The following is a 27,937-nucleotide window of genomic DNA, read 5'->3' as shown; positions in this document are numbered from 1 at the left end:
TTTGCTAGGGCTAGGCTGATGTCAGGCTTGCATTATATATTTTGTATTTTTATTTGAACCCCAGGATCCACCAAGCCTTGTGTGAAATATATACACTAAAATAAAATAATACTGTAATAAAAATGTTGAACCCAGGAATTTGTTTTGAACTGGACTGAGTCCAGAAGATGGTGTATAGGCAATACGTGCAAAATAACATCCAAATGACATAATAAGTTCTTATTCCAGACTACCATTTGTATAGAAGGTGATAAATAATTTATGTTAACTGGAAGGTTTTATAATGCGAGGGGAGACATGTACATAACAAAGCTGTACCATTCAGTTGCAAATGAGTCTTTGAGCTTCAAACCTTGTGCAATTTTATTTTGTTAGTCAGTTTTTCCAGTATCTCGTTATTATGAGTCTGTCTGCTATGCTAGTAAAAGAGAACTTATTAGAGGTTTGAGCTGTAAGTTAATATTTTCTCCCATGAAAAGGCTGAGCAGCATCAACTCTGGACATTTAGAGATGTTTTCTCCAGTAATTGCTTTTATTTTGACAAATACTTACTAATAACATAAAACGATAGTGATGATGAAAGAACTGGACTGAGTCATAAGTCGTTCCACCCAAAAGTATCCCCACTTCTGCAACACAGTTCCTTCATTTCACCAGTATAATTTAGCAGGGGGTAGCATTTTTGTTGTTGAAGTAAGATCGGATTGAAATTACCCAGAGATCTACCAGTAGGATAATTCTGCCCACTGCTGTGCTAGAAGACAGCAATTGTATTATTCATCCTGGCTCCTGTGTGGCTATACACCTCTCTGGCCCCTGCAGACCAACCTTTGCAGAATGAGAGGCTATGCTCAACAGAAGAAAATGGATGCCCCTGTTTTACATTATAACTTACCCCAGATGGAAAAAGGTGTGTCAAAAGCCTCAACTTCTGGCGCCCTCGCCCTCTGAAGGGCATTCAGCAGTTGTAATACTAATGGCATAGCCCTATGTACGTCTACTCAGAAGTAAGTTCCACTGAGTTAAATCTGGCTTATTCCCAGTTAAATGTATGTAGGATTGCAGAGTCAATTACAGTGGTGCCTCGCAAGACGAAATTAATTCGTTCCGCAAGTTTTTTCTACTTGCGAGTTTTTCGTCTTGCGAAGCACGGTTTCCCATAGGAATGCACTGAAAATCAATTAATGCGTTCCTATGGAAACCGCTTGCCAGGCTGGCGGTGCGGAGAAGGGCTTTTCTCCCCACCGCAAGCCTTCAGGACAGGTACGGGAACAGAGGGGAAGGGGCGCAGCGCTTCTCCTCTGTTCCCGGGGCTTGCGTGGGAGGAGGGTTTTTCCTCCCCACCGCCAACATTCAGAACAGCATTCTGAATGTTGGCGGTGGGAAGGAAAACCCTCCTCCCACCGCAAGTCTTCAGGACAGCCATCCGAAGGCTGGGGTGGGGAGAAGGGCTTTCCGCCCCACCGCCAGCCTTCGGAGCAGCCTTCCGAAGGCTGGCGCGGGGAGAAGGGCTTTTCTCCCCACCACCAGCCTTCGGAGGAGCCTTCCGAAGGCTGGCGCGGGGAGAAGGGCTTTCCGCCCCACCGCCAGCCTTCGGAGGAGCCTTCCGAAGGCTGGCGCGGGAAGAAGGGCTTTCCGCCCCACCGCCAGCCTTCGGAGGAGCCTTCCGAAGGCTGGCACGGGGAGAAGGGCTTTCCGCCCCACCGCCAGCCTTCGGAGGAGCCTTCCGAAGGCTGGCGTGGGGAAGAAGGGCTTTCCGCCCCACCGCCAGCCTTCGGAGGAGGTCCGAGGACAGTGGGGAAGAAGCGCTGCGCTTCCCCGCTGTCCCGGAGATTTCCCTATGGGCTTTCGTCTTGCGAAGGAAGCCCATAGGGAAATTCGTTTTGCGAAGCGCCTCCAAAACGGAAAACCCTTTCGTCTAGCGGGTTTTCCGTCTTGCGAGGCGTTCGTCTAGCGGGGCACCACTGTAGTTACTTTAAGCAGAGTTTGAAATCTAGTGTCTGTACCTTTAAATTGATGAGTTGAGTTTCTAGACACCAGATTTTTAAAAAAATATCCAGGAACTTGGCAACCTTTACATTCTGCCCCATCTTATCCTATCTGTCCCTTGTCTCCCCAAAAACAGTTTAGCACAAGGCCTGTTTACAAAGCATGGGAGAAGTACTAGAGAATGAATATCACCGGTTGCCTAGCAACCACCCTATGCTGGTTCAGCTCTCTCCCTCTGGCCTAGTCCCAGGCACGAGCCTTTTAGCCTCAGTAGAATATGAGAAGTGGAAGCCATTAGCACTGTTTTGCTGTTTTTATGTTTGCATCTGTTTTTTATGATGCTGCTTTATTGTTGCTCTGAGTTTTTTTAAATATTAAAAGAGTTTAAAGTAAATATACTGCACCATAATGCATATCTATATCCTTAAGACTGTGTGTGTGTTACTCTATTAACTACAGTACCTATATGACTGTTCACACACATATTTGTGACAAACTAGAAACACGGGGAAGTTGCTATATTCTGGATACAATACAAACTTTATCTATGGCTGTTTCTTCGTTGTTTTAATTCACTGTATTAATTCATTTTGCTGTATTAATTCATAGGATGTATTTTTGATACTGGCGCAGGTTATCAAAACAGCCTTGTCTATAGGAGGAATGTGGATTCCAAAACTAACTTAACTGGCTCCATAATTGCTTCTGGGCCCAATTCCAAGTGCTGATAAACCTTATATAAACCCAATTCCAAGTGCATTTGAAACCTTACATGACCTGGGGTGGAAGATGCCTTAAGAACTGCCTTTGCACATATGAAACCTACTTTCTCACTTAGGTCTTCAGCTGAGTCCCAAGCTCTGTCCTGCTGTCTTTTCAGAGAGGCCATAGGCTCAGCCATAGCTCTGGCATACAGAAGGTTACGGGTTCAATCCCTGGCATTTATATGTAAGACTGGGAAAGACCCCCATCCACAACCATACAGTAGCATTGCCAGAAATTTCTGAGCCAGATGGAGCTAAGAATGGTCTGACTCAGTGTGTTCTTCTCAGGTTAGATGGGTGTGTATGTAGGGGAGGGCTACTGAAGTCAGGCTTTGGAATTCTCTTTCCCAGATGTTCATTTGGCCCCGACTCTTGATCTCTTGCTATTCTGTAAAAACTTTTATTTCAGGGGGTTTGCAGATGAAGTAGAGGTTACTTGCGGCTGATACGTGCTTTGCTCATGCTGCTGATTTTATTTCTCTTCTTTTTGTATGTTTTATGGCAGGTTTTGGGTTGCATTTTTTTTAGGTGAAGCTGATATTTCTGGCAAGATGTTTTGAAATGTCGAAGCAGGAGAAGTATGTTATAAACATAAAACCATTGCCTCGTGGTGGGGTGCATCTTGATTTGAATGTATAGAGCATGGGTAGGCAAACTAAGGCCCGGGGGCTGGATCCAGCCCAATCACCTTCTAAATCTGGCCCACGGACGGTCTGGGAATCAGCGTGTTTTTACATGAGTAGAATGTGTCCTTTTATTTAAAATGCATCTCTGGGTTATTTGTGGGGCATAGGAATTCGTTCGTTTCCCCCGCAAAAGATATAGTCTAGCCCCCCCACAAGGTCTGAGGGACAGTGGACCGGCCCCCTGCTGAAAAAGTTTGCTGATCCCTGGTATAGAGCTCCTTGCACACTTTTCTGCAGAAGAGCACATTAAAGAAGTGAGAAAGTAGTGCTTGTATTTCAAATTTTATGGTGGCAGCAAGGGATGCAGCTGCAAGGAAAAGGTTTATGTGCCACAGTGTGAAGGGCCTTCCCTATAGTTTGTGATGTATCCATCTTAATACCTGCAGATCTTTCCCCTTTATGTGTTATGTGTTTAGATGGTTATCCCAGATCTTCTGTTTGGATCACTAGGCTTTTTATGACAGAAAAGGGAGAGGAAGGAGGAGACAAGGAAGGATTGTAGAAAAAGTTAATTTTTATTCATAGAAGTTTGTGTGTTTCAAATCTTGCCTCAGGCACTCTCATGAACAAGAAGAGTTTGGATTTGATATCCCGCTTTATCACTACCCGAAGGAGTCTCAAAGCGGCTAACATTCTCCTTTCCCTTCCTCCCCACAACAAACACTCTGTGAGGTGAGTGGGGCTGAGACACTCCAAAGAAGTGTGACTAGCCCAAGGTCACCCAGCAGCTGCATGTGGAGGAGCGGGGAAGCGAACCCAGTTCCCCAGATTACAAGTCTATCGCTCTTAACCACTACACCACACTGGCTCTCCAGGGTGGAGAGTGAAGCTATAAAAGCTGACAATACTAAATAAAAGGGGATTCCATATATTTCTAATAGCACTGATGGTTCATCATGCAAGTTTAGTTTTTCAAATTAGCAACTTAAAGCATGCCTAATACAAACTTATTTCCATACTGGCTCAAGTTGAATTGGGAAGCACCATAGCTCAGTGGTAGAGAACATGCTTTGAATTTAGAATTCCTGGCATCTCCACTTAAAAACATCAGATGGCAGGTGATGGGCAAGACCTCCCATCAACCGCAGTATACAATACAGGGCTAGATGGACAAATAGTCTTGACCTGGTATAAGGCAGATTCTTCTGGTTTTGCAACTGGCCCACACTCAGAATCAGAATCCATGGCTTGGCTTGGGTTTGCAAACTGTGTTTTGTGGTGGGCTTAGCAAACTGTGGTTTGGCATGTTGTCTGAATTCACTAACTATAGTTGTGGCTCTATCTTTCGAAGCCCCTGTTCCATGGAGGTGGCTGTAAGCTTATGAAGCTGAGAGGAAAAGAAATGAAAGCTAGCAAGCTGGACTACTTGCCTATCTTATATAGGGCATGCTGGTTCTTCCTGCCTAAGTGTAGAACCTTACATTGAAATTCATTTTGTTAGTTTTGGACCAATTCCCAAGTCTGTTATGTGTGAAACAGACATAACAAGGATGGAGGAAACTGTGGCCCTCCATATGTTACTGGACTCCAGCTCCCATCATCCTTGACCACAGACCATGCTGAGTGGGGATCATGGAAGAGAGTCCAGCAACAGTTGGAGGATCACATTTTCCCCATCTCTGGTATAGGCAATACTGAGCCAGATAATCTGGAAGAATATTCTGACAGTAAGAGCTGTTTGACAGTGTGGACTCCCCTTCCTTGGAGGTTTTTAAGCACAGGTTGGATGGCTTTCTGTCATGGATGCTTTAGTTGAGATTCCTGCATTGCAAGGGTTGGACTAGATGACCCTTGGGATCACATCCAACTCTACAATCAATTATATGATCTGATTTATCATAAGGATGCTGTCTATGGTCTAGTTGGATACAGACAATTTTAAGCAACATGCTGAGGATCTTGAATATGATTGCAGATGCAAAGGAGATAACATACCACATTCTACTATGTGCACAATGGAGGTACACACTGTCAATGTTTATCATGAAGCTCAGCAAGTCTAGTGCTAAGTGCATAGTATTTAATCAAGCCGATTTGTTAGCTGAATATTCAGATGAAGCGAAGGAAGAAAGTATCTGGCTTTATTGCTGGCTTCTGTAGCACTTGGCAAAGCAATGCTATTTATTCAAGGTGCAAACTATTTTACCATCCAGAACCAGAGGTGTTTTAGGAGTTCAGTGTTCTCAAGGCCTCCCACGTTCCTTTTATTGCTATTACTTTCAATGACAAGGAGTGCATGACAAAGAGAAAAGATTTCCAGTGTTCATTTAATTAGTTTGCAAATTTGCAAAGAAAAACTAGTACTATGAAATTCTCCCACTGTCTCGAGAGTGAGCTGAACCAATAATATTTTAAAGAAACCCCTTCCAAAGCTGACCACTGCCAAAACCAGTTCATTCCTGAACTCTGGCAGCCTTGCCATGTTTGAGAAATACAAAGAGTTGCCACCGTGATAAAATTATTATCTGTTTTATAATAATAATAATAAATTTTTATTTATACCCCGCCCTCCCCAGCCAAGGCCGGGCTCAGAGCGGCTTACAAGCAATAATAAAAACAAGATGAGTGATTACAACTTAAAAACAAAAATAAAATACATTAAAATAATGGAACATTAAAATATTAAAATGGAGCCTCATTGCAGGAGAAGGAAAAGAAAAAAGGAAAAAGGAAAAGGGGGACGGAGGGAATCAAATTGGCTCCAATCCAAAGGCCAGGCGGAACAACTCTGTCTTACAGGCCCTGCGGAAAGAGATCAGATCCCGCAGGGCCCTGGTCTCATGAGACAGAGCGTTCCACCAAGTTGGGGCCAGTGCTGAAAAGGCCCTGGCTCTGGTTGAAGCCAATCTAACTTCCTTAGGGCCTGGGACCACTAGGGTGTTGTTATTTATGGACCTTGAGGCTCTCCGTGGGGCATACCAGGCGAGGCGGTCCCGTAGGTACGAGGGTCCTAGGCCGTGAAGGGCTTTAAAGGTCAAAAGCAGCACCTTAAATCTGACCCTGTATTCCACCGGGAGCCAGTGCAGCTTGAAAAGCACTGGATGAATATGCTCCCATGTGGCCTTTATTTTGCAGAATAAAGGTGGGACAACAGATTCAGTACAGAAGCAACATTAGAAATATACCACGAACAAGAGAGCTACACATCATTCTCACTGATCAGGTATTAACAAAATACAGTGGATGCATATTTATTTCTGTGGGGTATTCTTAAAGTTGAAAATCAACCCCTGGAATTTTTTTTGATATGGATTTAACAGTTTGGGTTCTCTTCCACTTGTCTCCATGTTCCAGCTCTTTAGCAGTACGAAGGGAGGGCTTGTGCACTGGAAGGATTGTGTATTTGTGTACATGTGCATGCACAAACATTGCTGTGTACTTTGTGCACAAATCCACACTTGGCTTGCATGAAAAACCCCAGTTTTAGAGGAACAGCTCATTAGGTATCAATAGTGTAGGACAAGTTTGGCTCCCTTAGTGCAGTGCTTTACTCAATAGCAGTGAATGGCTCTTACATACTAATTTAGAATTAAGGGGGTTCACTCAGGAAACACTGAGGAAGAGGTTAAATCTGCTCCACACCTTTGATGGAGTTCAGGGTTAGCCAACACAGTGTCTTCCTGATATTGTTAAGACTTCAACCCCCATTAGCCCCAGTCACCATGGCCACTGGTCAAAAATACTGTGAGTCGTAGTGCGACAATATCTGGATTGTACCACGTTTGCTATCCTTGCTCCATTTATTTAGAATCAAGATTGTCCCTTTCTGTATTGCTACATACTAGGTTCTGTTTCTCAGTATAAGGGCTAGAGCATGAACAGCTATCACTACCTTCTCCTATAAGAAACTTGCTGAGCTTGTGAGGTAATAGGATGTTCATAAACATTCTAATTGTTTAGAAGAATGTTGTTAGCAACAATGAGAACATTAGCAGCAATGCACTTTAGCAGAATAGAGAGAGATAGTTACCGTAGGAAAAAACCTCTCAATCTTGGGCCTTGATGACAGGAAAATACATGTGTTGTTGGCAGCAGAAATGGACAGGCAAGGGACCTAAAGACATGATATTGGGAAGCAGGGTGCAAGGAGTCGAAGAGAACAGGGACAGAGGCTGAATTTTATATATTGACTTGAAATCACTGGACAAATTTTTGGCTGCTGGTCAAAGTTCTCATTTTTCCTCTAAGAAGAACCAATGTATTACTTTAAGGCATCTTATTGCCTCGGGACTCCATGCATACTATAGAACCATAAACTGGAAATGCAAGCTCTGAATTATGTTAAGCAAATCCTTGTCCTGCCAAATCTTACTCGAAAGTATATTTTTCTTAGCACTAGCCAACTCTTAATTTCAATCTAATGGACCAACTGCAGAAACTCCATCTCCAGGAAGTCTTCATCCCCCACCTCTTTAGGCTTGAATCAAAGGAGATAAACAATGGAGTAGAAAAGAAAAACTCAGAAACTTTTGAAACCTCAGAAAGATTGTTTGGAATTTATTCCCTTTTTAACGTGAAGAGGTAACATTTGCACAAAAACGTATTGTTTTCACAGCAACAAGAGTTCCAAAGTTACAGAATTTGAACACAAATGCACACTCTGCACCACCACAGTAAGGGCAAGAAAACCAAAATAAAAAAAGGGTACAACATCTCAAGTTTGAGATGTGAGGTTTTTCAGAGCACATTTCCCATTCTTCCCTGAGCCACAGCTTAAATCTCAAGCAGGGGATGTTCCCCCCCCCCCTCAGATTTTGCATTTCAAAATAGGGGGCATTTAAGCAGACCCCAGTATAATTGCTGGGAGGGAAAAAACAAAACCCATTTCTTAAGAGATTTAAGGTATTTTTCGCTGACACACAAGTAATATTGCATTCTGTTTAAGAAAATACTCAGAATAACTCACATCATCCCTCAAGAAATGCATATATATATATACACAAATAACAATACAAGTCACTATGATCTACAGGGTTTGAGAAGGGATGAAAAGACAAAAGAAAAGAATTTCATCTCTCCAAGGAAAAAAGTGTTCTCAACAGGATTTTATGGTGGATCCCCAACAACTGTATCAATTTTACATTTCATTTCTTCCCTGTAGCTATTCAAAAGTGAGGTTCACTTTGAAAGCACATAACACTGCATTTTCCTATGTGCATCATTTTCCCTTGATACACCATGTCCAGACTCCTCATTTTGCTGCCTGCTCATGTGCCCTGTGGTTGGACACATTCTTCCCTCCACATCAATCCCACCATAAAAACCTAGTAAGAACACTGAAGGGGAATGCAACGGGGTCTAGGAACAGTCTCTCAAGAAAGCTTCCAAGCTAAGCTCTGGAAGGCTATTTTTCACAGGGTAGGGACACTATCTTCAGCCATTCAACATGCATGCTTAACAGTAAACTTCCAGCTACACGGGACCTTTGATTTCATACTAAAAGTGATTCCATACATTATGGTAGTTCAGTGCAGGCCACAAGAAATGCAACCATACACTGGTATTCTGTACAGGAGATGACTAAACCGCTTCTAGCACAGCGGAACACTGTGTCGGAAGCCAGAGCGCACAGAAACACTGTTTACAGACTACACAATAGAGCCAATCTATTATTGTGCAATTAATGCTGATTAGGGCCTCTTGTGGAGCAGCCATCAAACTCCAGGTGGCTGCTTTAATATATAAAATAATCCTAACCTCTTTGAAGAAACAGACCTTCCTTGGGTCTCTCTGCACATAATGTGGCATATATCCTGGAGTCCCACTGATCTACCCAGCTTCAGGTCCACAGTAACATTTAGAAAAAGAACTGTATCCTTATTCCTACTTGTTCAGAATCCACTGCACACAGTTTTGATTGGCCTGCAGAGTTTTTTAAAAATGGTTGCTATCTTGCTGCAGTGGACACAGTAAAAACCAAGCAACATTTCAAAAAACATTTCAAAAAAACTTCTCAAATGCTGCCTTCATTGTGCAAGGTTACCAATACCGTCTCTAGACTTCCTAAAAAGTATTCTGTCACAGGTGGAAAATTGTATCACATCAGCCCAAATGTTTGCTAACCTACGATTAATTCTGTAAAGAACATGTTCTGTTAAAACAGAAATTGGTGCTGTTTGAGTACTGGCAGAGTTCATGCCAAATGTGGGGCAAGTGAATTTTGCATTACCTATCAAGTACATTTTAAACCAGGGTGACAGCTAATATTAATTTAAGGAACTATATTAACTGAGATCAAGTTTAGCACAATTTATAGTTTGTTAAGCATATGCTGAATCAAAAAAATACTTATACATTAGTTATTATGTCAGAAAACAAAGAAATATATTCATTCAGATCATGGTTTGTTGAGACTAAAGGTAGTATGCTAATATTTTAATATTTGTGTCCAGGAGACATTATATAATCTTATTAAATTACATATATACGGACATTCTTCACTGATTCTATACTGCAGGTATGTTGTTGTAACATTACCATTAGCACAATTTAACACAGAGCTTAACCATGCTTATACTGAATCATGGCCCATAGAAATATGTCTTAACTTCTCCCTGTGCAATTCCATGGCAATTCCTGCTTCTCATTGGTATACATTGGATGAACCAATGCAGTTTCAGGATTCAACAAAAAGTTTGTTACAACCAACAATATAACTTGTTTTTTTAAACACAATTATTCAGTGCTCTGTAGCGAAAAGGGACAAATTTACTGATACACCTTTTTATGTAGGAAAGAAGAGTCTGCCAAAATGGCATCAAAGGGAATAGAAGATGCAGCTACTCTAATCTCTGATAAAAGAAGAGCATAGAGCTCCTCTAATCACTGATCAAAGATTACACCCTCTCTCCCTCTTCCCGTGTTTTAAAAACAAATACACAAGCAAATTCAGCTTGCATTCTGCAGATATGGGTGCATGCTACTAGAAACCCATCAACAGCTCCTTCAAGTATATGAAAGTCCTACAACCCAACTTTCTGTCCATGTGAAATGCTGCAAATTCCATAGTGGAGTGCTGGCCTCCACTAAAAACAGCAACTATGTGTTCCAAGATTTGACTGTTAGTCTGAAAAAAGGTCATGTTTAAGTCCTAGTATTTCATGATTACTTGCCACATTACAGCCACCTCACTATAGTGCAATTAGCTTACTTCACTGGAATATACTATTAAGAACAGATATAACCCACTGATAATACTATTTACTTCCCCTCTTTCAAAGGAGGATATTAGTACAAATTCTCTCAATTTCCTATATTTCTTTTCTTTTTTTAATTAGAATGCTTTTGACTATATGTGCAACATTCCAGTGACCTAGCCCATGGTGAATTACCTTAATTTCATTACCCCTAAAAGTTTTTGAGTGAAAACCAACCGCCTTTATATAAAATTGTAAGGGCAAAATGTAAAGAGACTGTTCCAAGCCCACTGGACCCACAGGAGGATTAATACATTCAAAAATATTTTACAGACATTTACAACCAAGTGCAGAAAGAACAATACTTCCGTGTTAAAAAAAAAAAGACATGTATAAAAAATGACACTCACTGTAAAACATTCCAAAATACAAGAGACATACAACTATTACAGAATACAACCATTGAAAAGCAAGGGATTTTTTTCCACCCCCACTCCTTTTATTGGCACCAGCAGCAATTGTGTCACAAAGGCAAATGCAGAGAGTGCTTGACACAAAATCCCAGGAAGACAGTACAAGAAAAAGGCGTAATACAGAGTTTGCCAGAAGCATGCCAGAGTTCAGCACAAGAAAGCGCCTGTCACAGCTTTCACCACCCCTGCACCAGCAGAAAGGGTTGCACGTTTTGGAGACAGTGTGCAAGAAGTGTAACCGGATAGCAGCAACATCAAAAGCTAACTCACTTAAAGCACTCACATGTGCCACACACACTCCTGGGCAGACCAGGAGGTGGACATCAAGAGAAGATTTGGCCTACCCTAATGGCTAAATACTGAGCTTTGAGATCAGTTAACTTCCCCTTTTGTAACAGAATAGGGAGAGTCACAAATCACCTATAATGCAAGAGCCACACATGCCAGAGAGCAAAATTATCTCACAATAAAAAGTGCTTATTGTTTCCTGACCATTATTCTAATGCCTCAGTACAGAAGAGCTCTCTTCTCTACTATTCAAGTTAGCCGACAAGTAGGGAAGGGAGGCGACATAAAATTTCATAGTAACCAAGCAAATACTGATTGCAGATTTGTTTGAAACATGCAAATAGAGTAAGCACGGCTCCACTAGCATGCATTTACCTATTCCACGGGAACCAAGGGTCAGCTTGGAATGGGCAGCTGACCATGAACACAGGTCAACGAGAAGTGCAGATTTCTATTCGTTCCAAGACTGCACTTCTCCGCTTCCCCCACTACCATCCAATTACATTCTATTAAAATCACATTTTCCCCCTTTTCAAATCACCATCATTTTCCACATTATGAAATGCCAATCTCTGCATGAATTCCAGTGTCCGAAACATGCAGTTAATAGAATTATATCTCTACCTCAATGGCAATTCAGAGTTTGCATGAGGACAGACCAGCCTCACAGAGGACTGCCAAAGTCTGAAACTTCTCTGATTAGGATACTTCAGCTGGAATCTAGGGACTGAAACGTTTTTATCAGCTCTGAACACATAAAATGCTGGCTTCTGATTATTTGAAATATTTCCCCCCAGCACTGTCTTTAACTATTATCATAGTTCATGGTGCTTATATAACACAAAGGCCAGAATTAATTATTCAATTCATTATTGCTGGATTCTACTTTGTAGAGATTACAATATCTATAGACACATAAATAGGTATATGTAAACAAAGACACATGAAAGAGTCCTGATCTTAAATTTTAAACATATAGAGATTCCTCCAGCAGCCTCCTATGAAAATACACATTAATTTCCCATACTCTTTGAGTGATTAGCAAACTTATACATTCAAGTTAATTTTGAACTCAGCAGAGAGCCAAAAATTGTCTGCTTTTTGCCCTGACCAGCAGGGAACTAGAACTAAAAGTTAGATGGCTTGCAGGGAATGTAGGACAGGTTTCACTACAATATTAGGCCAAGAATAATTATTGCTAAACTGAAATTAACAAGGTAAAGAGCTGGTGAAATATGCTAGACCAAGTTGGCAACTCCAACTGCAATCAACTTCTGCAAGATTGTCAGTCTCAAGACAACAGAGGCAGAAGCTCAACACAAGCAGTATTCAGAAGTCTGAACTCTTAAAAGTTACCTGAACAACAACATCCAATCTCTGATCAAGCAATTTAATCAGTGCAAAATTCCAGAACTCTTTGTTTCCACAGCCAAATGACTCCTATCCAATAGTTACAAGATGCTGTGTTTTCACATTTGAAAGACTTGCTTAATACAAAATGTTTTTCAGAGCTTACTTAAATCTTAAATCTCTTTCATTTTGCTTCTGGGTGGGAAATGTCACACAAATACAGAAACTGTACAATGCTATTGAGTGTACACAACTAAAATTAAATAAATGAAAAAAAATATCTTGAATGATCCTTCAATTGGATTTTTTCATACTATTTAGAAACATTTAGCCAATGGAAGGGCAACGGTTTAGTTCCTACGCACAACTATGGCTATATAATTTAATTCTACATAAAAAAATAAAATCTAAACCTGTTTGGCTTGGAAGATTCCACAACTAGAATCCAGTCTGGCTTCTTATCAAGTGCTATTCAAATTTAATCACCAAAAGGTCAAAGTAAAAGTCCGTCCAAACAAGAGTTTGTGGCACAAATTGAGTCTATCGCTCTCTCTCACACAGAGACAGGAATCAAGTTTAAGATTAACCAGAATGCCCTCAACAGCATACAGCTTGGTTTGTCAGCCCCAGTCCAGAACAGCAAAGCATATATTTTGGGAGAAATTTCCACAACCTGCCAACACCAAGATCACCCAGAGTTAAAGGCTGTGAAAGACAACAAGGAATGTCTAGCAGGCATGGTTCAAAACGTATCAACAAGGTTTTGATGTTTTGCTATTCAGACACCATGTCGGTGAGAACTAGAAGATAGTTTTGCAGGTGAACACAGAAATCCAGTCAATGGACTTCTTCATACCATGCTAATGCTATATTTAATTCGCTCAGCAATGTAGATTTTGCAGACTAAGGGTTGCATCCAGCTACGTTCTACTCAGAGTAGACCTGATGAAATTAATTAAGCTAAGTTAGTCGTGTCCATTAATTTCAATTGGTCTGTTCTGGGTATGACTAGCAATTTTTAATTTATTTGAACCTACCCAAGAAATCTTGAACTGGGTGTCTGTGTTTACCTGGACAGCATTCAGAACAGCAGCTTTGTCTTACAAACCATAATGTAACCCCACCACCACATAACCCCTAATTTCCTCCTGCACACACGTTACACAGTGTTACAAAAGTTGTATTAATATCCTAGTGCTGATAAAAACTCCCCCATTATCTGCACAAGAACCTCTGACTGGACATAGATAAAGGGGACTCCAAAAGCCATCAGCTGGCACATGAAAAAGGAGTCCAAAGGATTTTGGGCTACGTGGTGCCCAACTGAGGAAACTGTGTTTTGCAGGAGCTGGCTTGCCACCCTAACTCTGTCAAAGAGGTGGAGCGAGTACTGCATCACCCTGCCAAACAAGGAAGCAGAGCTACCTGGAGTCCTCTCCGACGAAGTTGAGATGGAGTTTGAACGTCCTGCACCGTCAGCCGCCATGTTGTCCTGTTGGGTCCCTTTGCTGTCCTGGGGGGAAACAGGCAAGGAAGGATGCAGTTATTAAATTTATGTAATTTAAAAGTGAGCAAATGCAAACAGACAAAAGGTGGTTTTATGGTTTTAGATCCAGGAGAAACAATAACCCTAGTTTATTCAGGCATATTCCAGACCTGGACACACATTCTCAGTATATCTTTGTTATTTATCTAACTGCTTCTTCAAGTAAAGCCATATGGAGGGCATGCCTGGGGTTAGCTGATTTTAACCAAAAATAATAGTATCACACGTATCGTTTTTCCATAGTATTGCCTTGAAGAACTACTTGCCATAAAACCAACTGCCAAAAAATTAACTGCATAAGTAAAATTAATTCATGTTACTTTGTAAATGTAATCATTGTCCAGTAGATCAGCTATTACATATATTCTCAAGGCAGAATTTACTTTCATGCATATCCATGTTTTAATTAGTAAATTCCCACTCTTTGGGTATGAGTACTTTTCAATAGTCCCCTGATAAAAAGAACCTATTTTTATTATCCAACACCATAAATTGGATTTTGGATAGACAGAAGTAAATATGAATGGCAACATGCCCATTTGCACACCACTGGCACAGCTTTTCATCTTCTCTCTCCAGACATACTGCTGTCTTGGTTTTGGTAAGCCAACAAATTTATAAAAACAACTGATAAAAAGTTTCCATTATGTGTTCTGTTTAAGAGTTTACAGCTAATAAAGGCAGGCAAGATCAATGCATAAAGGATTCAGAAAGATTCTGCAACACTGCTCTCCCCCTTCCAAGCAACCCAAAGCCACTTCCCAACATAAAATGGCAAAGCAGTCTCATCTGGGAAATGCAAGGAAACAGCCTACCTTTCCTGACAGAGGGCCCACTGCCGGTCTCTTCCTCTGTGCATAACCTGAAAGTCTGTAACAGTAGTGAGGCTTGCAGTAGAATTTCCCTGCAAATAGAGCAAGAAGAAAATGCTAATGAGAAAGACAAAAGCTACAGTTTGTCAATGCCGTGCAATGCCACAGTTCCTCTGTATCTCCTCTGCCCTGTCACATACAAAATACATGGAGACAATTATGCCTCAAAGATTTAATTCACGTTAATTTCCTCCTTTCCTGAAAACATATGGATTTTCCATAGGGTGCCTGACAGCCATTTACCCAGCACCCAACCAATAGCCAGAACATCCCAGGGGAACTTGCGTGGTATCGCACACAAAGCAGCACTGTATGAGGAACAAAGGCTGCATCACATGGAAATCTGGCTGTGCCAGAAGTGCTGCGGAAAAGGCAAGAATGAATGCAAAGAGGAAAGGGCTGGGCATTAACTCCAAACAGACCGCTGCTTACCAAGAATTGGCCAATCCAAACAGAAATCTATGTACCATGGTCACCCAGGTGATTTCTAACTACAAATATTCAAAAGTTATCATCTCACAGATGCAAATAGCCTGTGGTATGGTGTTGCAAGAACTTCCAGTGTGTTGCTGAACCTTCTAAACAGTGTTCAAGGAGAGTCCTGTTTACATGATGCTGCAGTTGTCTAGCCATGAGTGCAAATACAAGAGCAATGGCTTCCCACTCTGAGTTTTCCATAATCTCTGGCAGCACACAAAAATCCTGAGCATGGAGAGTTCAACTCCCAGTTCAACCAGCTTCAGACAGCAGTATTTACAATGTGCATTTTAGTTTCTACAAATACCTCCTGCACAATAATAATTTTGGATGGTATATCTGAAGTGGGCCAAACAGTGATGTAATGATTTCCTGACCATACTAAAGATATATGGAATCCTGAAGGTTATTTCTAAGTCAAAGGGCTGAATCCAATAAAAGCCATGTTGTGATCTCAATGACTTCTGCTTGCACAATGGAACTCCCTCTCCTTCTTCTACTCCCTGAGTTCCCGCCCCCCCCAAAAAAAACCTCTGTCCCAGAAGCCTGTGGGAACCCCCAGAGAAGATTTGGGTATGGGGACACAAGTGGGGGGAAGGAGGAGGAGGAGGACTTCTACTTGTTATGCAAGTAGAAGTCACCTGCACAACAATTTTGCTGAATGCAACCCATCAGTTGAAGCTTTTGCCCATCCCCTAAGGCAAAAGGTAAATTTCACTTACCATCCACCAGGTCGTAGGCATAAGAAGACAAGCGCAGGGTTGTAGCACAGTATTCGCATTTGAAGCAGCTGCGGTGGAAGAATTTGCCTTCAGCACTCAGTCTTTCCATCACGTAGACACGCTTGTGGCAGAAGTAGCAGACATCACTGCCTCCCACATTCGGAGGGAATTCTTTTTTCAAGGAACCCTAAAGCAGCAAGAACAAGGAAAGGTCTAGACTGAGTCACGAGCATACTTTTACTTCCACTGTGGTTCCATATGTATTCATTAGATTGTTTTGGAATCCTTCAATGGGGAACGGAGGACGTTTGAGCAAAAACACTAGGCAGGCACCTATGGATAATTCCAAGGCCCCAACATGAGGAAGAAAAGGTCAGCCAAGGAACACACTCCGTAAGGTGTAGCATCCAACCACCTGAAAATAAAGAGTCTGGCGGAATATGGGAGAACTGAAGGATCTAAAAATTCTTTAATTCTCTCAGCTTTAGCTTTCCCACACATCCTGTCTCTAAAATGGGTATAATGATGACATACCTCACAAAGTTGATGAGAGACACCAAGTGTACACAACTAACAAATTGTGGAAATGGTCACACAATTATGATAGTAATAATCCTCCTCCCACATTACCACTGAAGCTAAGCTCCAAACAACCACTGTCAAATGATATCTCCACACATTTACTCCAAAGACACCAAAGCTTTCAGCAACAGATCTTTTGTGTACTATCCATTTTCTTTATAGCAAGAATTCAAGAACCCACAAAGGGAAGTGGAGGAACAGGCAAGGAAGTGCTTACATCAGCTACCTTTAACTAAACACTGAGGGAAAACTAAAGGCTCCATATTACTGAGGATCTAAGGAAGAGCTGTCTAACTTCTAATCACAAATACTCATCACCTTCTGAACATCATTCTCTTACCAGTTCCTTCTTGTCTAGAAGGGTTTTGGGTTGGTCTTTCCTTTGAAGCTGATTGGCTATTTGCTCAGCCAATGAGCTCACGCCACCTGTATACATCTTTATATACTTCTACCAGATGAAGGTAATGAGGGTGGGGGGAGGTAAGATGGATGGGGAAAATGAGGGAAAAGAGAAACAGTATAAATTCAGGATGAAAACTACGAAAGAAAAAAAATGGCAAAAAAGGTGCAGAAAGGGGTGAAACCATGCCAAGACAGTGGACAACACAAGCGTGTGTGGCACCAGCCAAACAAGTGATCTCAGCAACCACTGGTGTGGGCAGCACTAAATAAAATTATTAGCAGTTTGTAATCAGCCACTCTAAGACCCTGGTCAGAGACTTTCTTTTGCCAGAGAGTCGTTGGAGATGAAAGGTGTTTCTAACCCCATCTCCCACAAAGGTTTCCCATAACAGTTGCCATGTTCTTTCCAAACACCATGCTTATCTCTAGATTGACAGCTGAACATAGTCCTGCCATAGGGTCAGATCTAGTCCATGAGCTGCTGGTTGTTGACCCCCTCCCCCAAACAGAAACCCCAACAATAGGTGACTAAGAGTGCTATGGGTTCAGGAATGAGGTAGCATGGATTACCCATATTGGGATATCATGGCTATTTATGATATCCAAAATCAGACTGGGGAATTACATAGTCTGGGGAAAGGATATCTGGAGGAGAAGTTAAAAGGGAAAGAGGGGTGTAATAAATTTGCATGCTCAGATATATGTTCTTTCTTGCAGGGCTGCAAAAATACTAGTGTCTTTAGCCACTGTGTTTTTCTTCATCCCAGTCTCCCCAGTTGGATATTAAGTCCGCTATCTCTTTTCATACCCCATCTCAGGTTGGAGGCCAATGTGCAGACACTGTAGTTTCAACACCAAGCAAGCCTTTTTCTCGCCCACATCCAGCTTATGAAGAGTGCTGGAGAACCCAAAAGCTTGCTCATTATTTTGTTATATCTTGGTTGGCCTTAAAAAGGTATTTCCTTACTATGGAACTTGCAAGGGGAGTGTCTTATGGACCAACATGGCTGCCTTTGCTTATTTTTATTTAAACAACATGATTGGTTTCAACTGTTATTTAAGCAGCAAACTGTGTAACACAAAAAGATAACTAGATAGGATTGGGTTTCAGAAATATATTGGGGGGGGGAGCACAAGCCATTAAGTTTACAGAACCTTAGATACTGAGATTCTTCACACACAGTCCCACCTAGCAAGTCATATAACTGCACCCCCCCCCCCAATTCTCCCTTAAGTTTATGGGGAGAGGAAGATGGATGAGGGCTGCCTAGCCTCTCAGCAAGGAAGCAGAATATCAAATTCAGCTCAAGAACCTTTGACAGTTTGCCCTTCTCAAAAACAACAGATATTCCACTTATTATAAGCCAATGCACTTTGTACTGAAGAACAGAGAGTAAAACCAACAAGTCCTTCTACAGTATTTACCTAAGTAGATACATTATTAACAACTAATGGGCCTTTCTGTTGGAAGAATAGACCTGAGGGATCAGAAGACTGGTCAGGCGGAGGGCCTGAAGTCAACAGGACTCTCAACTGATATGGTATTTCAAATTGCAGCTAATTGCTGATAGATCTACACATTTTGAAAGATCCATAACCCCCATGAATCTGTGTAAATTCTCATGACTTCTTTTAAAGGTAAAGGGACCCCTGACCATTAGTTCCAGTCATGGCCGACTCTGAGGTTGCGGCGCTCATCTCGCTTTATTGGCCGAGGGAGCCAGCATACAGCTTCCGGGTCATGTGGCCAGCATGACTAAGCCGCTTCTGGCGAACCAGAGTAGCGCACGGAAACGCCGTTTACCTTCCCGCCGGAGCGGTACCTATTTATCTACTTGCACTTTGACGTACTTTCGAACTGCTAGGTGCGCAGGAGCAGGGACTGAGCAACGGGAGCTCACCCCGTCGTGGGGATTCGAACCACAACTTTCTGATCGGCAAGCCCTAGGATCTGTGGTTTAACCCACAGCGTCACCCGTGTCCATGACTGCTTTTAGACCCAGGCAAAAACATTTCTCTTCAACCAGGCCTTCTGTTAAACAATCTATGGCCTTTTAAAGGTGCTGTGTGTGTTGTTGTTTTTATTATGATTGTGTTATGCATTTTGTGTTTTTATGTTGTAAACTGTCCTGTGATCTTCGTATGATGTGTGATATATAAATTTAATTAAAAAATGAACAAGTCATTAAAAAAACCAATCTGAGCCATTGACCACATCTTATGACACCAGTGAATTCCCTAAGTTTATTACATATTGTGTGAAAAAATGCTTTATTTCATCTGTTACTGACAATTTCATTAAGTGAGTTCTAGTTTTATGAGAGGGGAAAACATTCCCACATTTTCCCCGCATCATGTATTATTGATGGCACAGGTGTTGGGGTAGTGCATTCCACATCTGTATTGATATTCTACCAGCTTCTGAAGGCACATTTGTTTATACAGGCATTCCTTTTATCTCTTGACCCAAATCTCCTGTTTTAATTGCTGTGGGGTTTTAATGCGATAGTTTTATTCCATATTTTAATCACATGTTTCTATTTTAACATTTTAATGGGATGGATTTATTGTGTATTTCAATTATGGTACGTTTTTTCATTATTCTGTATTTCAACAAGGTTGTGCAACTGGTTTTAATGTTTTGTAAACCACTTAGATGCCATGTAGACATTGAAAAGTATATAATCATCTTACAACCCTATATTGTGTCTCCTTTAGTATTTTTTTTCTAAATTAAAAGGCCCCAAACATACAAGCCTTGCCTGGAATGCCCTCCCAACTTCTTGACTGTTATTTTGGTGCCTCTTCTGCACCACTTATCCATCTCTACAATACTGGAATTTGTCTTTCCACAGCTGCTGCACCAAGTTTTGATTGAGCTCTCCACCGCAGCTCCAAATTGTCATTCTTGGACAGTCTCAGCCAGTTTAGACTCAATCAGCATTGGAATGTTTTGTTCCAATATGTATCACTTTACACTTATTAGCACATTTTTTTGCCCCTTCACCTCATTTGGAGATGTACTTTTGGAACTCTTCACCGTCTGCTCAGGTTTTCATCATGCTCTATAAATTGGTGCCATCTGCAAAGTTGGCTTTCACTGATCACTTCCAGATCATTTGTGGGCAAGTTACACAGTCTTATTGTCTCTAAGACAGCCTCTTCTATTTTTTTCTTTTGTGTGTGGACTGTGTGCCAAACAAATCTCTTCAGCTACAGACTTCCTCATAGACTGTCCCAATACAGATCTTTGGGGGATTCCATGACCTATTTCCAACAATTGTGAGAATTTTCAGCCTATTTCTACCCTAGGTCTTGTTTATGTATGAGAAGAGGGGACAACATGGGAAACCAAATGAGAGGCAATGTGGTTGCTTTGTCAGAAACAGGTCTATTGTCGTCCACAAGTTTTCTTTTGAAGGGAAGGTCTTGGTTGGCGAGTCCTTCTCTTCCCTACTCTACAAGCAGACAGAGGGGACTATCTGCTCTAAAAGATTGTGCTTCTTGCCCATGCTAAAGATTATTACATTTGCCTAACATCGATTTGAATCTAATCCACCTCTCCCATAAAAACTCTACAGAATTCTCAGAGCAAGACTACGTTGTTTAAAATGAAATATTAGTTCTACAACAGACAGGTGTCCACATTCCCCATGCCCATCTTGAAGAATTAGACAACATTTAGTGACACAATGACAAATACAGTATAGCTCTTCCTACAGAACAATCAGAAATCCCTTAAACCTTAATCTAGATGAGGCAAGCAGCAAGCATTTCCGTATTCACTACGCTGTTCAAAAATCAAACCACAACTAATCTGTTATATTATAAGACACACAAAGCAATATAGTGGTTTGAATCACATCCTCAAAGTGAAGCAGCAAACAAGCAGTTATTCATCATGTAGATGTTCAATGGTCATAGAAAATCCAGTGCTAGAAACAGCTGTTAAGAGACAGACAACACAGTGAATCCCACTCTTGGCAACAATGAAGCCTTATTTGGGGATCCTTAGTAGTCAGAAATGGCTACATAATGGTCCAGTTCCAACATCACCATGGTTTGGTGGTCAGTAGCAGTCTGTATTATTCCATTTCCCTTTCCCGCATAGCAAAAGATATACTGGGAAGCCATGGTTAAACTAGCAGGTCATAATTACTGCTAGCCTAATTTTGTTTTCATTTGAGTGACTCCAACCACAATTTGAACTTGGCTTTAACTGCCAACTTGAGAACGAATTATAGTGAGAAGTGATTATGGCAGCGCCTGCTCAAAACATTATAATAAAACCAAGACATAGCTACGGAGGAAATGAAAGTGAAGTGAAGAAGCCCAAGGAAGATGCAGGAGAAAGCAGAGGAAGAAGCATTTCAGCCCACAAAGGACTTCCGATGATCAAACTATGGCTTGGTGATTCGGACCCAACACATCTCCCAACTGGGTGAGTGCATTCCAGGGTATGCCTTTACTTATCTGGAGGCAGAACAAGCCAGTTCTGGATGAGACATACAATATTCTTTGTGAAACGTTTGCTAGCCATTGCTCTCTCTCCTACCAGACAATCAGTAACTCCGAGGTGTAAAGGATATGCAGCATTTCCAAATTCACAAGCCTTGGAATAGCCAGGGTACAGAGGAATCCCAAGCCTTTCTGCAGGCACACAGGCTAAGCGCAGCCACACCCAAGGCAAAAAGAACTTATTAGCCTAGCTTTATCCAGTGCGGCATTCTCAAGTGGCAGGAGATGGAATAGGCCAAAGATGTGCAACCGGGTGCAGCCTCAAGCCCCACACCATGCTACCTGTCTGAGGGAGTCAGAGGAGGGAGAAGAAGGGCGACTGGAAGAGCGGAGGTTGCGGGAGAGCTCCCACTGCTCAACAACAGATCGACGAGATCGCTCAATCTCTGGCTACAAAATAAAGATGAGAAAGTCAGAAGACGGCATTTCAAAATAGGAGCTTTTGGGAAAGGGCGGGTGAGACAGGCAGCAGATATCTTGCAGCTTGCAAGTGACGTAGGAAAATTGTCGGCATGCTCTACAACTTTTATACTCTCCAGCCAAAGTTCAGAACATTGATATTTGGGGGGTGGGGGGATTGGTGGAATACCAAATCCATGTACTAATTTCAGCTGTGAATGACCTTCCTGATGCTTGTCTTTCAAGTTTTAGAAATGAATGGATTTATAAAGAACTGTGGGCTGGATGTATCCTGAATAAAATACGAGGAATTCTATTCCAATCATGAAGCAATACCAAAAATTCCTAATAAGAAGGTTGAAAAGAAACAACTTTCTAAAATTTCTGCATGGTAGAAGAGACTGCAAGACTGTTAAGCAAGACACATGTCAAAATGCATGTGCTTGCATTTAATAGTCTCTTTTTACCCCATCATTATTTTGTTTGGCAAAATGACTAAAGGCAATTGATATTAGACCTTCCAGAGTTTAACAAGATGAAATACATTATAACAGCCCACGCAGGGTCAGAAAATAAATTCTGATCAGCAACTAATGATATATGATTGAATATTGGCACTGACATACATGTTTAAAAATTAGAGGACGTATAGAAAGAATGTATATATTGCTTAAAGAAATAAACAAGTTTTCAAAGCCCATTTGGTTTATATATAAAGGCTGTTCTGGGGTTAGTTAACTTCCTGGTTTCATTTGTTTTGGGTTACTCTTTAGCATGCTAATTTTATAGAACCTTGCTTCTGAAACCTAGTTACGTACCGCAGACGCTTTTCATCTCCAGACTGGCTAAGTAACGCTCCACCAACACTTCTTGAATCTAGCTGAGTCTTTCAATACAGATTCTACCCTACTCTATAGAAGTGCAAACTCTCAAAAGCCCCTTTAAGTTAGGAGCTTCTTCCCTGCATATGCCACACATCTTTTATTAGTGCTAGACGAATCTATGCAAGATTAAGTGTTGATTCAGCAAGCAGGAACAGTAAGTTAACAGGAAAGACGGAATAATGAGTTTGGATGTTGTTGTTTTACCCAGAGTGATTGAAAGTGTTCTGCTACAATGTGATAGTGTACTCATCAGCCATTAAAACAGGACATCTGATGCCAGCCATGTTACAGCCCAAGCAACCTTTCATTTCCCATTCTACGGAACGGCAAGCAGACACAAAGCGCCAGACAGAGAGGAAGGCAGTCACCTGATGCCTGGTTGCTGGCCTTTGCTCCAGGAGGGCAGCCAGCTGGCTTGCCCTCTGCTCAATGGTAAGCGTGCGCTCTGGCACACGGTCATCTGAAAAGAACTGGTGAGGTCTCTGCAGAATAATGAGTGAGGGAAAATGAACAAGAGAGCACAGGGGGGAAATTTTCATGGAAAAAGCATGACAGTAGGAAAAGAAACAAAGCTGAAAATAAGGTCAGAGGCAGTTAATTAAATGCTTGTGCATTAAAAGACAAAGTGGGACGCAGGGGCAAGGAGGGGAACAAAAGCTCAAAATCCTCTGGATGAAGGTTGCACACATACACACCACAGATGTGACATACATATAACACAAACCATTTACGGTAGCCAAATCCAAATTAGGTCTACTCTGGAAGTCACTGATTTAAATAGGTTTACCGCTCAGGAAGCATGCAGAGGGCTGTGACCTTTGGAAGCTGTGGTTTATGAATCCTACAGCAGCAGGAAAAGGAGCCAAGATTGTGCCGCCAAAGCAGCGTCATAGTTTAGCTGCTGTGAAATACAGGTGTGTCACAGGGATCTGGAGAAGGGCACTTGCTGTCTGTAGTGACGCACATTACTGAGAGGTAGGGACTGAATAGAGGCAGGGAAGCCAGGCAGGTGCAATATCGACACAGGGACCAAAACTTTGGGTTTTCCTTCCTCACTTCCCTCGCTCCAACTTTTTAACCTGGTTGTTTTGGAGACTGGATGCAATACCAAGCTAGTGGTGAAGAGAAGGGTCATGGAAGGGAAACAATGGCAAAGCCGTAGTTCTCTGTGAGGGGCTAGTGATGTTTAACACAAAATTCTCAGTATCCTCAAAACTGTATTGTGTAGGGTTCCTTTTCAAAATTATTTACTGTGATGAGCAGCTTTTAGAAATATATTGAGCAGGCAGACTGCAGCATCGATCCATGCCTTTATTATGTCAATTCATTCTCTTTCCTTGCATGTTCTACTTTGGTCCAAGCTTATTCCAGTTAATTTAGTTTTACATGCTTTTGTGGGCGGGACGCTTAAAAATGTCCCTTTCTCCCTACTGTCATGAAGATTTATTTGTGCATTCCATCAGACTATGTGAACTGTTTCTATCCCAGCTTTTTATTAATAACAATAATAATAATAATAATAATAATAATAATAATAATAATAATAATAATAATAATACTCTACCCATCGGGCTGGACAGTTTCCAGTCCACAAAAAACCATGACAAAACGCCAAACAACAACAACTTCCCAATACAGGGCTGCCTTCAGATGTCTTCTAAAAGTTGTGTAGTTCTTTTATCTCCTTGACATCTGATGGGAGGGTGTTCCACAGGGAGTAACAATAGTTTTATTATTTACAAAAAGAACTTACAAAGAACTGGTTCCTGCATGTCTTGTTTTCCTCTTTCTGCCCCATCCCTTTTTCATTTTGTATCATTTCTTTTAAAGTGTGAGCCTGAGGGCTAGGACTTGTCTAGCTTTTTATTGATCTGTAAGCTGCTCTGGGAGTTTTTTTGGCTGAAGAATGAGGTAATAATGATTCAGATAGATGGATAGATATTTTCCGACACATCAGCAGGCCCTTTCTACTCCACTATAGTATCTTCTATTAAACAGAAAAATGGGGAATGCCAAATTCAATGCGCTAATATGTGCCCGACAGAAAAAAAACATACAGCATGATGCTCAAAGTGATCACAAGCCTGTCAAGCAAGTAATTCTGCAAAGGCCACACAGACACAAAACCACTATTTTTACGAAGCATTTTCAGTAGAGCTTGGCTATTAGTATTATGCTGGCATATGAATAGCTCTCCAGCCTTCTCTTACCCACCCCCAGCTTGCACAACGTTCTCCCAAGAGTGCACACACCCTCTTCATGCTGCTTTTGCTCATGCTATTTTACCCGCTGCTGTCTGGGACTCTGCTCTCCAGCTGGTTCTCCATGAGGTTCCCTGTTTGCCTGCAGGCAAAATAATGACCTTGACAAATCCCACACACACACTCACAGAAAGATAGCATCGTTCAGTTAGGAGTCACCCTACAAGAGAAACATTAAAACCACAGTCCTGGAAAAGCCATAGGAGGTTTGCAAAGATCATGTGGCTGCTGTGAAGAAAGAGGTTTTGTGCCGAGCTGTTAAAAACAAAACTTTATACAAACTGTGTTAGTAAATGGTGACAACAGCAATAAATATCCACACAGTGATACACGTGGTGGCAGAAGAAGGAACCGCTCCCAAGAAACCGTAAATTGTTCCTTGGAAAATCCTAGTTTTAAAAGTAATATGAGGAATAAACTTTAGAGAACTTTAGAGGCAAAGTGAGATATGTCCATTGAGCTTAAGTAATCAAGTCTGTTTTTAATTCAAAGGTTATTTTGAAGAGTTTGGGCTCCCGTCAACGTGCACAAGAAACAAGGCTCCCTGGCCTGCGAAATCCACAGTGGTATCCTACGATAAGACAGACCGTAATCTTCCCTGCCCCAAGAATGCAGACACCTGGAGGCAGCTCTGATTATCCTCTATACACACAGGTATAGTTTTATAAAAATGTAGCTCCCAGAAACTCACAAACCTGCTCATACTTCATAAGACAAAATAGGTGTGTGTGTGTGTGTGTCCTGCAACTTTCCAGTTTTGTGAGTCAATGCAACTATATATGAAATATAAAACACCTTAAAAACAAATAGTTTACAAGACTGAGTGGTAAGTTTCCCATTTAGAAGCTAACTCTTCTTGCAGATCAAGCAAGAGAAGCTGACCCAGTTTTTCCAACTGTAAGTAAACCATGTTCTACGTTGCGGACATCAGAATAAGTGTGCCTTTGTGAATAATACTATTTTGGCCCTGACATTGTGGAGGGAACTCCTGGGGTAAACTGTGTACCTAACAAAACAAACCCAGTTAGTGAATGTCCTGCACAAGGACTTCCCCCTTGTGCAACGGGTTTCCCCTCCTCTCCACCCCCTGCTCCCCCTGAAATTGGCTGGGGAGTGGGGGTCAGGAGAACCCCAACAGTAGCACGCTGGGGAGGAGAAGAGAGAAGGAATTATTCTTTTCAGCGAGTTGCAATGCTTGCACAAATGGAACGTTCAACATGGCGCGATACCAATAAAATATGTAATTGATGTTGAGATGAATTGTATGACTGCCCTGTATTGTATCAGTGTATTTTGCACTGTTATCTAATTTTATTATAAAAACTCAAATAAAACCATTTATTATAAATTGAATCAAGGCCCACACATTTTTGACACAATCATGTAACTGGGGTGCCTGATTTGAACAAAGTATTCAACAATAAACTACTTTGGAGGAATGTTTTAACAACGTCAGTGAGGGAGGGTGACCAGGAAATGGGGGAGGCTTCCCAAGGTCCCAAAGCCAGGTAAAACAGCTGGGCCCAGGCATTCTAGACGACTGCCATGCTGATTAGTGGTACTATGGTCAGTTGGTGGAGGTAAGTAAGAGCAGCACAACACACTAGGAAAGTAAGGGAAACCGCAGCAGGCTAGAATTGGTAAAACCTGGAGGACTTTTGGGGGCTATGTTTTGGAATTCCTTGTCATTCTCATGAAGTGGGGAGCATCCTGGCCTCCCCAACTTCTAAGTAATGTAGCAACAACAATGGGTTTACATTCTAGCAAATCGTAGGATGTCTGCACGACCCCTTCATTAAACAAAGTCATCCTGGTGCTATGGGAGAAGCATTGTAGCAGTTCCCACATCACAGGCCAAATGTAAGAATCTGCTTCAAGGCTAACATTCCCCAATCTGGTGCCCTGAGGATGTTGTTGGACCCCCAACTTCCATCAACCCTACCCAACATGGCGAATGGTCTGGGGTAATGAGAGTTGTACTAGACCAGGCCAGAGAAGGCAGGTTTAGGCACATTATCTAACTTATTTTCATTAGAGAGAAAGTAAGGTCCAGGATAACCTCTGATCCTGAGATAGGACATCCCTTTCAGTGGTATTTAATGGGGGCAGGGGATAGAAAATATCCTAAACCGCTAAATTGTCCTGAAATATCTTTTGTAAGCCGCCTTGGGAGTGAGTAGCTTTTCTCTGAAAGGTAGCATGCAAGTACTTCAAATAAACAAACAGATGGATAAAGGATGCGCCTGTAATCTCAGCAATGAATGGGAAGCCTACAGAGGCATTACATTATGCTTCTCTACTCATTACAATGCAAAACCAAGCTGAAGGCCACCTAGACTGCTCATTTTAGATCCAGAAACCAGTGTGTCACTCCTCTTACAGCACCCAATATAACAACTGGGCACTATCAACAGCAACCTTTACTAAGATCTCAGGTTTTTGTTTGGTACACCAACCTACTACACAATGTAACCGTAACAACAGAATGTAAGAAGTTATATGTGTACATTACCTTAAATCAAACAATGATAAAAGGAATTCTGGGTTTGCTTGTGTTACTGGTTTTGGGGAAGGGAAGATCAAGAGGT

The 27,937-nt window shown here is 41.6% G+C and overlaps 1 protein-coding gene and 1 long non-coding RNA gene across 29 annotated transcripts in view; one reads left to right on the top strand and one right to left on the bottom strand.

The window, feature by feature from the left end:
* MICAL3 (microtubule associated monooxygenase, calponin and LIM domain containing 3) overlaps positions 1–27,937 on the bottom strand; it is a 186,026-nt gene that overhangs the window by 61,395 nt on the left and 96,694 nt on the right. For 17 of the 26 annotated variants that reach the window (XM_081209717.1, XM_081209718.1, XM_081209725.1 and 14 more), the window contains 7 exons: positions 25,375–25,431; positions 23,457–23,570; positions 22,088–22,195; positions 17,226–17,333; positions 16,304–16,490; positions 15,048–15,136; positions 14,112–14,199 (listed from right to left, as the gene is read on the bottom strand). In XM_081209717.1, coding sequence (XP_081065843.1) covers positions 14,112–14,199; positions 15,048–15,136; positions 16,304–16,490; positions 17,226–17,333; positions 22,088–22,195; positions 23,457–23,570; positions 25,375–25,431 — 751 coding nt within the window. The remainder of the gene's footprint in view (positions 1–14,111; positions 14,200–15,047; positions 15,137–16,303; positions 16,491–17,225; positions 17,334–22,087; positions 22,196–23,456; positions 23,571–25,374; positions 25,432–27,937) is intronic. The other 9 variants (XM_081209721.1, XM_081209724.1, XM_081209723.1 and 6 more) reach the window with 2 other exon arrangements.
* Positions 388–26,083, top strand: LOC308595928. Of its 3 annotated transcripts, none has more exons than XR_014012224.1 (3): positions 388–910; positions 6,515–6,602; positions 25,842–26,083. It is a non-coding gene; the product is annotated as an uncharacterized lncRNA (long non-coding RNA). The 3 variants fall into 3 exon arrangements; XR_014012225.1 differs by lacking the exon at positions 388–910 and adding an exon at positions 2,222–2,378; XR_014012226.1 differs by lacking the exon at positions 388–910 and adding an exon at positions 2,822–2,937.

Source organism: Podarcis bocagei (genome assembly GCF_964188305.1).
Source record: "Podarcis bocagei genome assembly, chromosome: 10".
Classification (NCBI taxonomy): domain Eukaryota; kingdom Metazoa; phylum Chordata; class Lepidosauria; order Squamata; family Lacertidae; genus Podarcis; species Podarcis bocagei.
The sequence above is the reverse complement of the archived record's forward strand: the minus strand, read 5'-3'. Positions and strand labels throughout refer to the sequence as shown.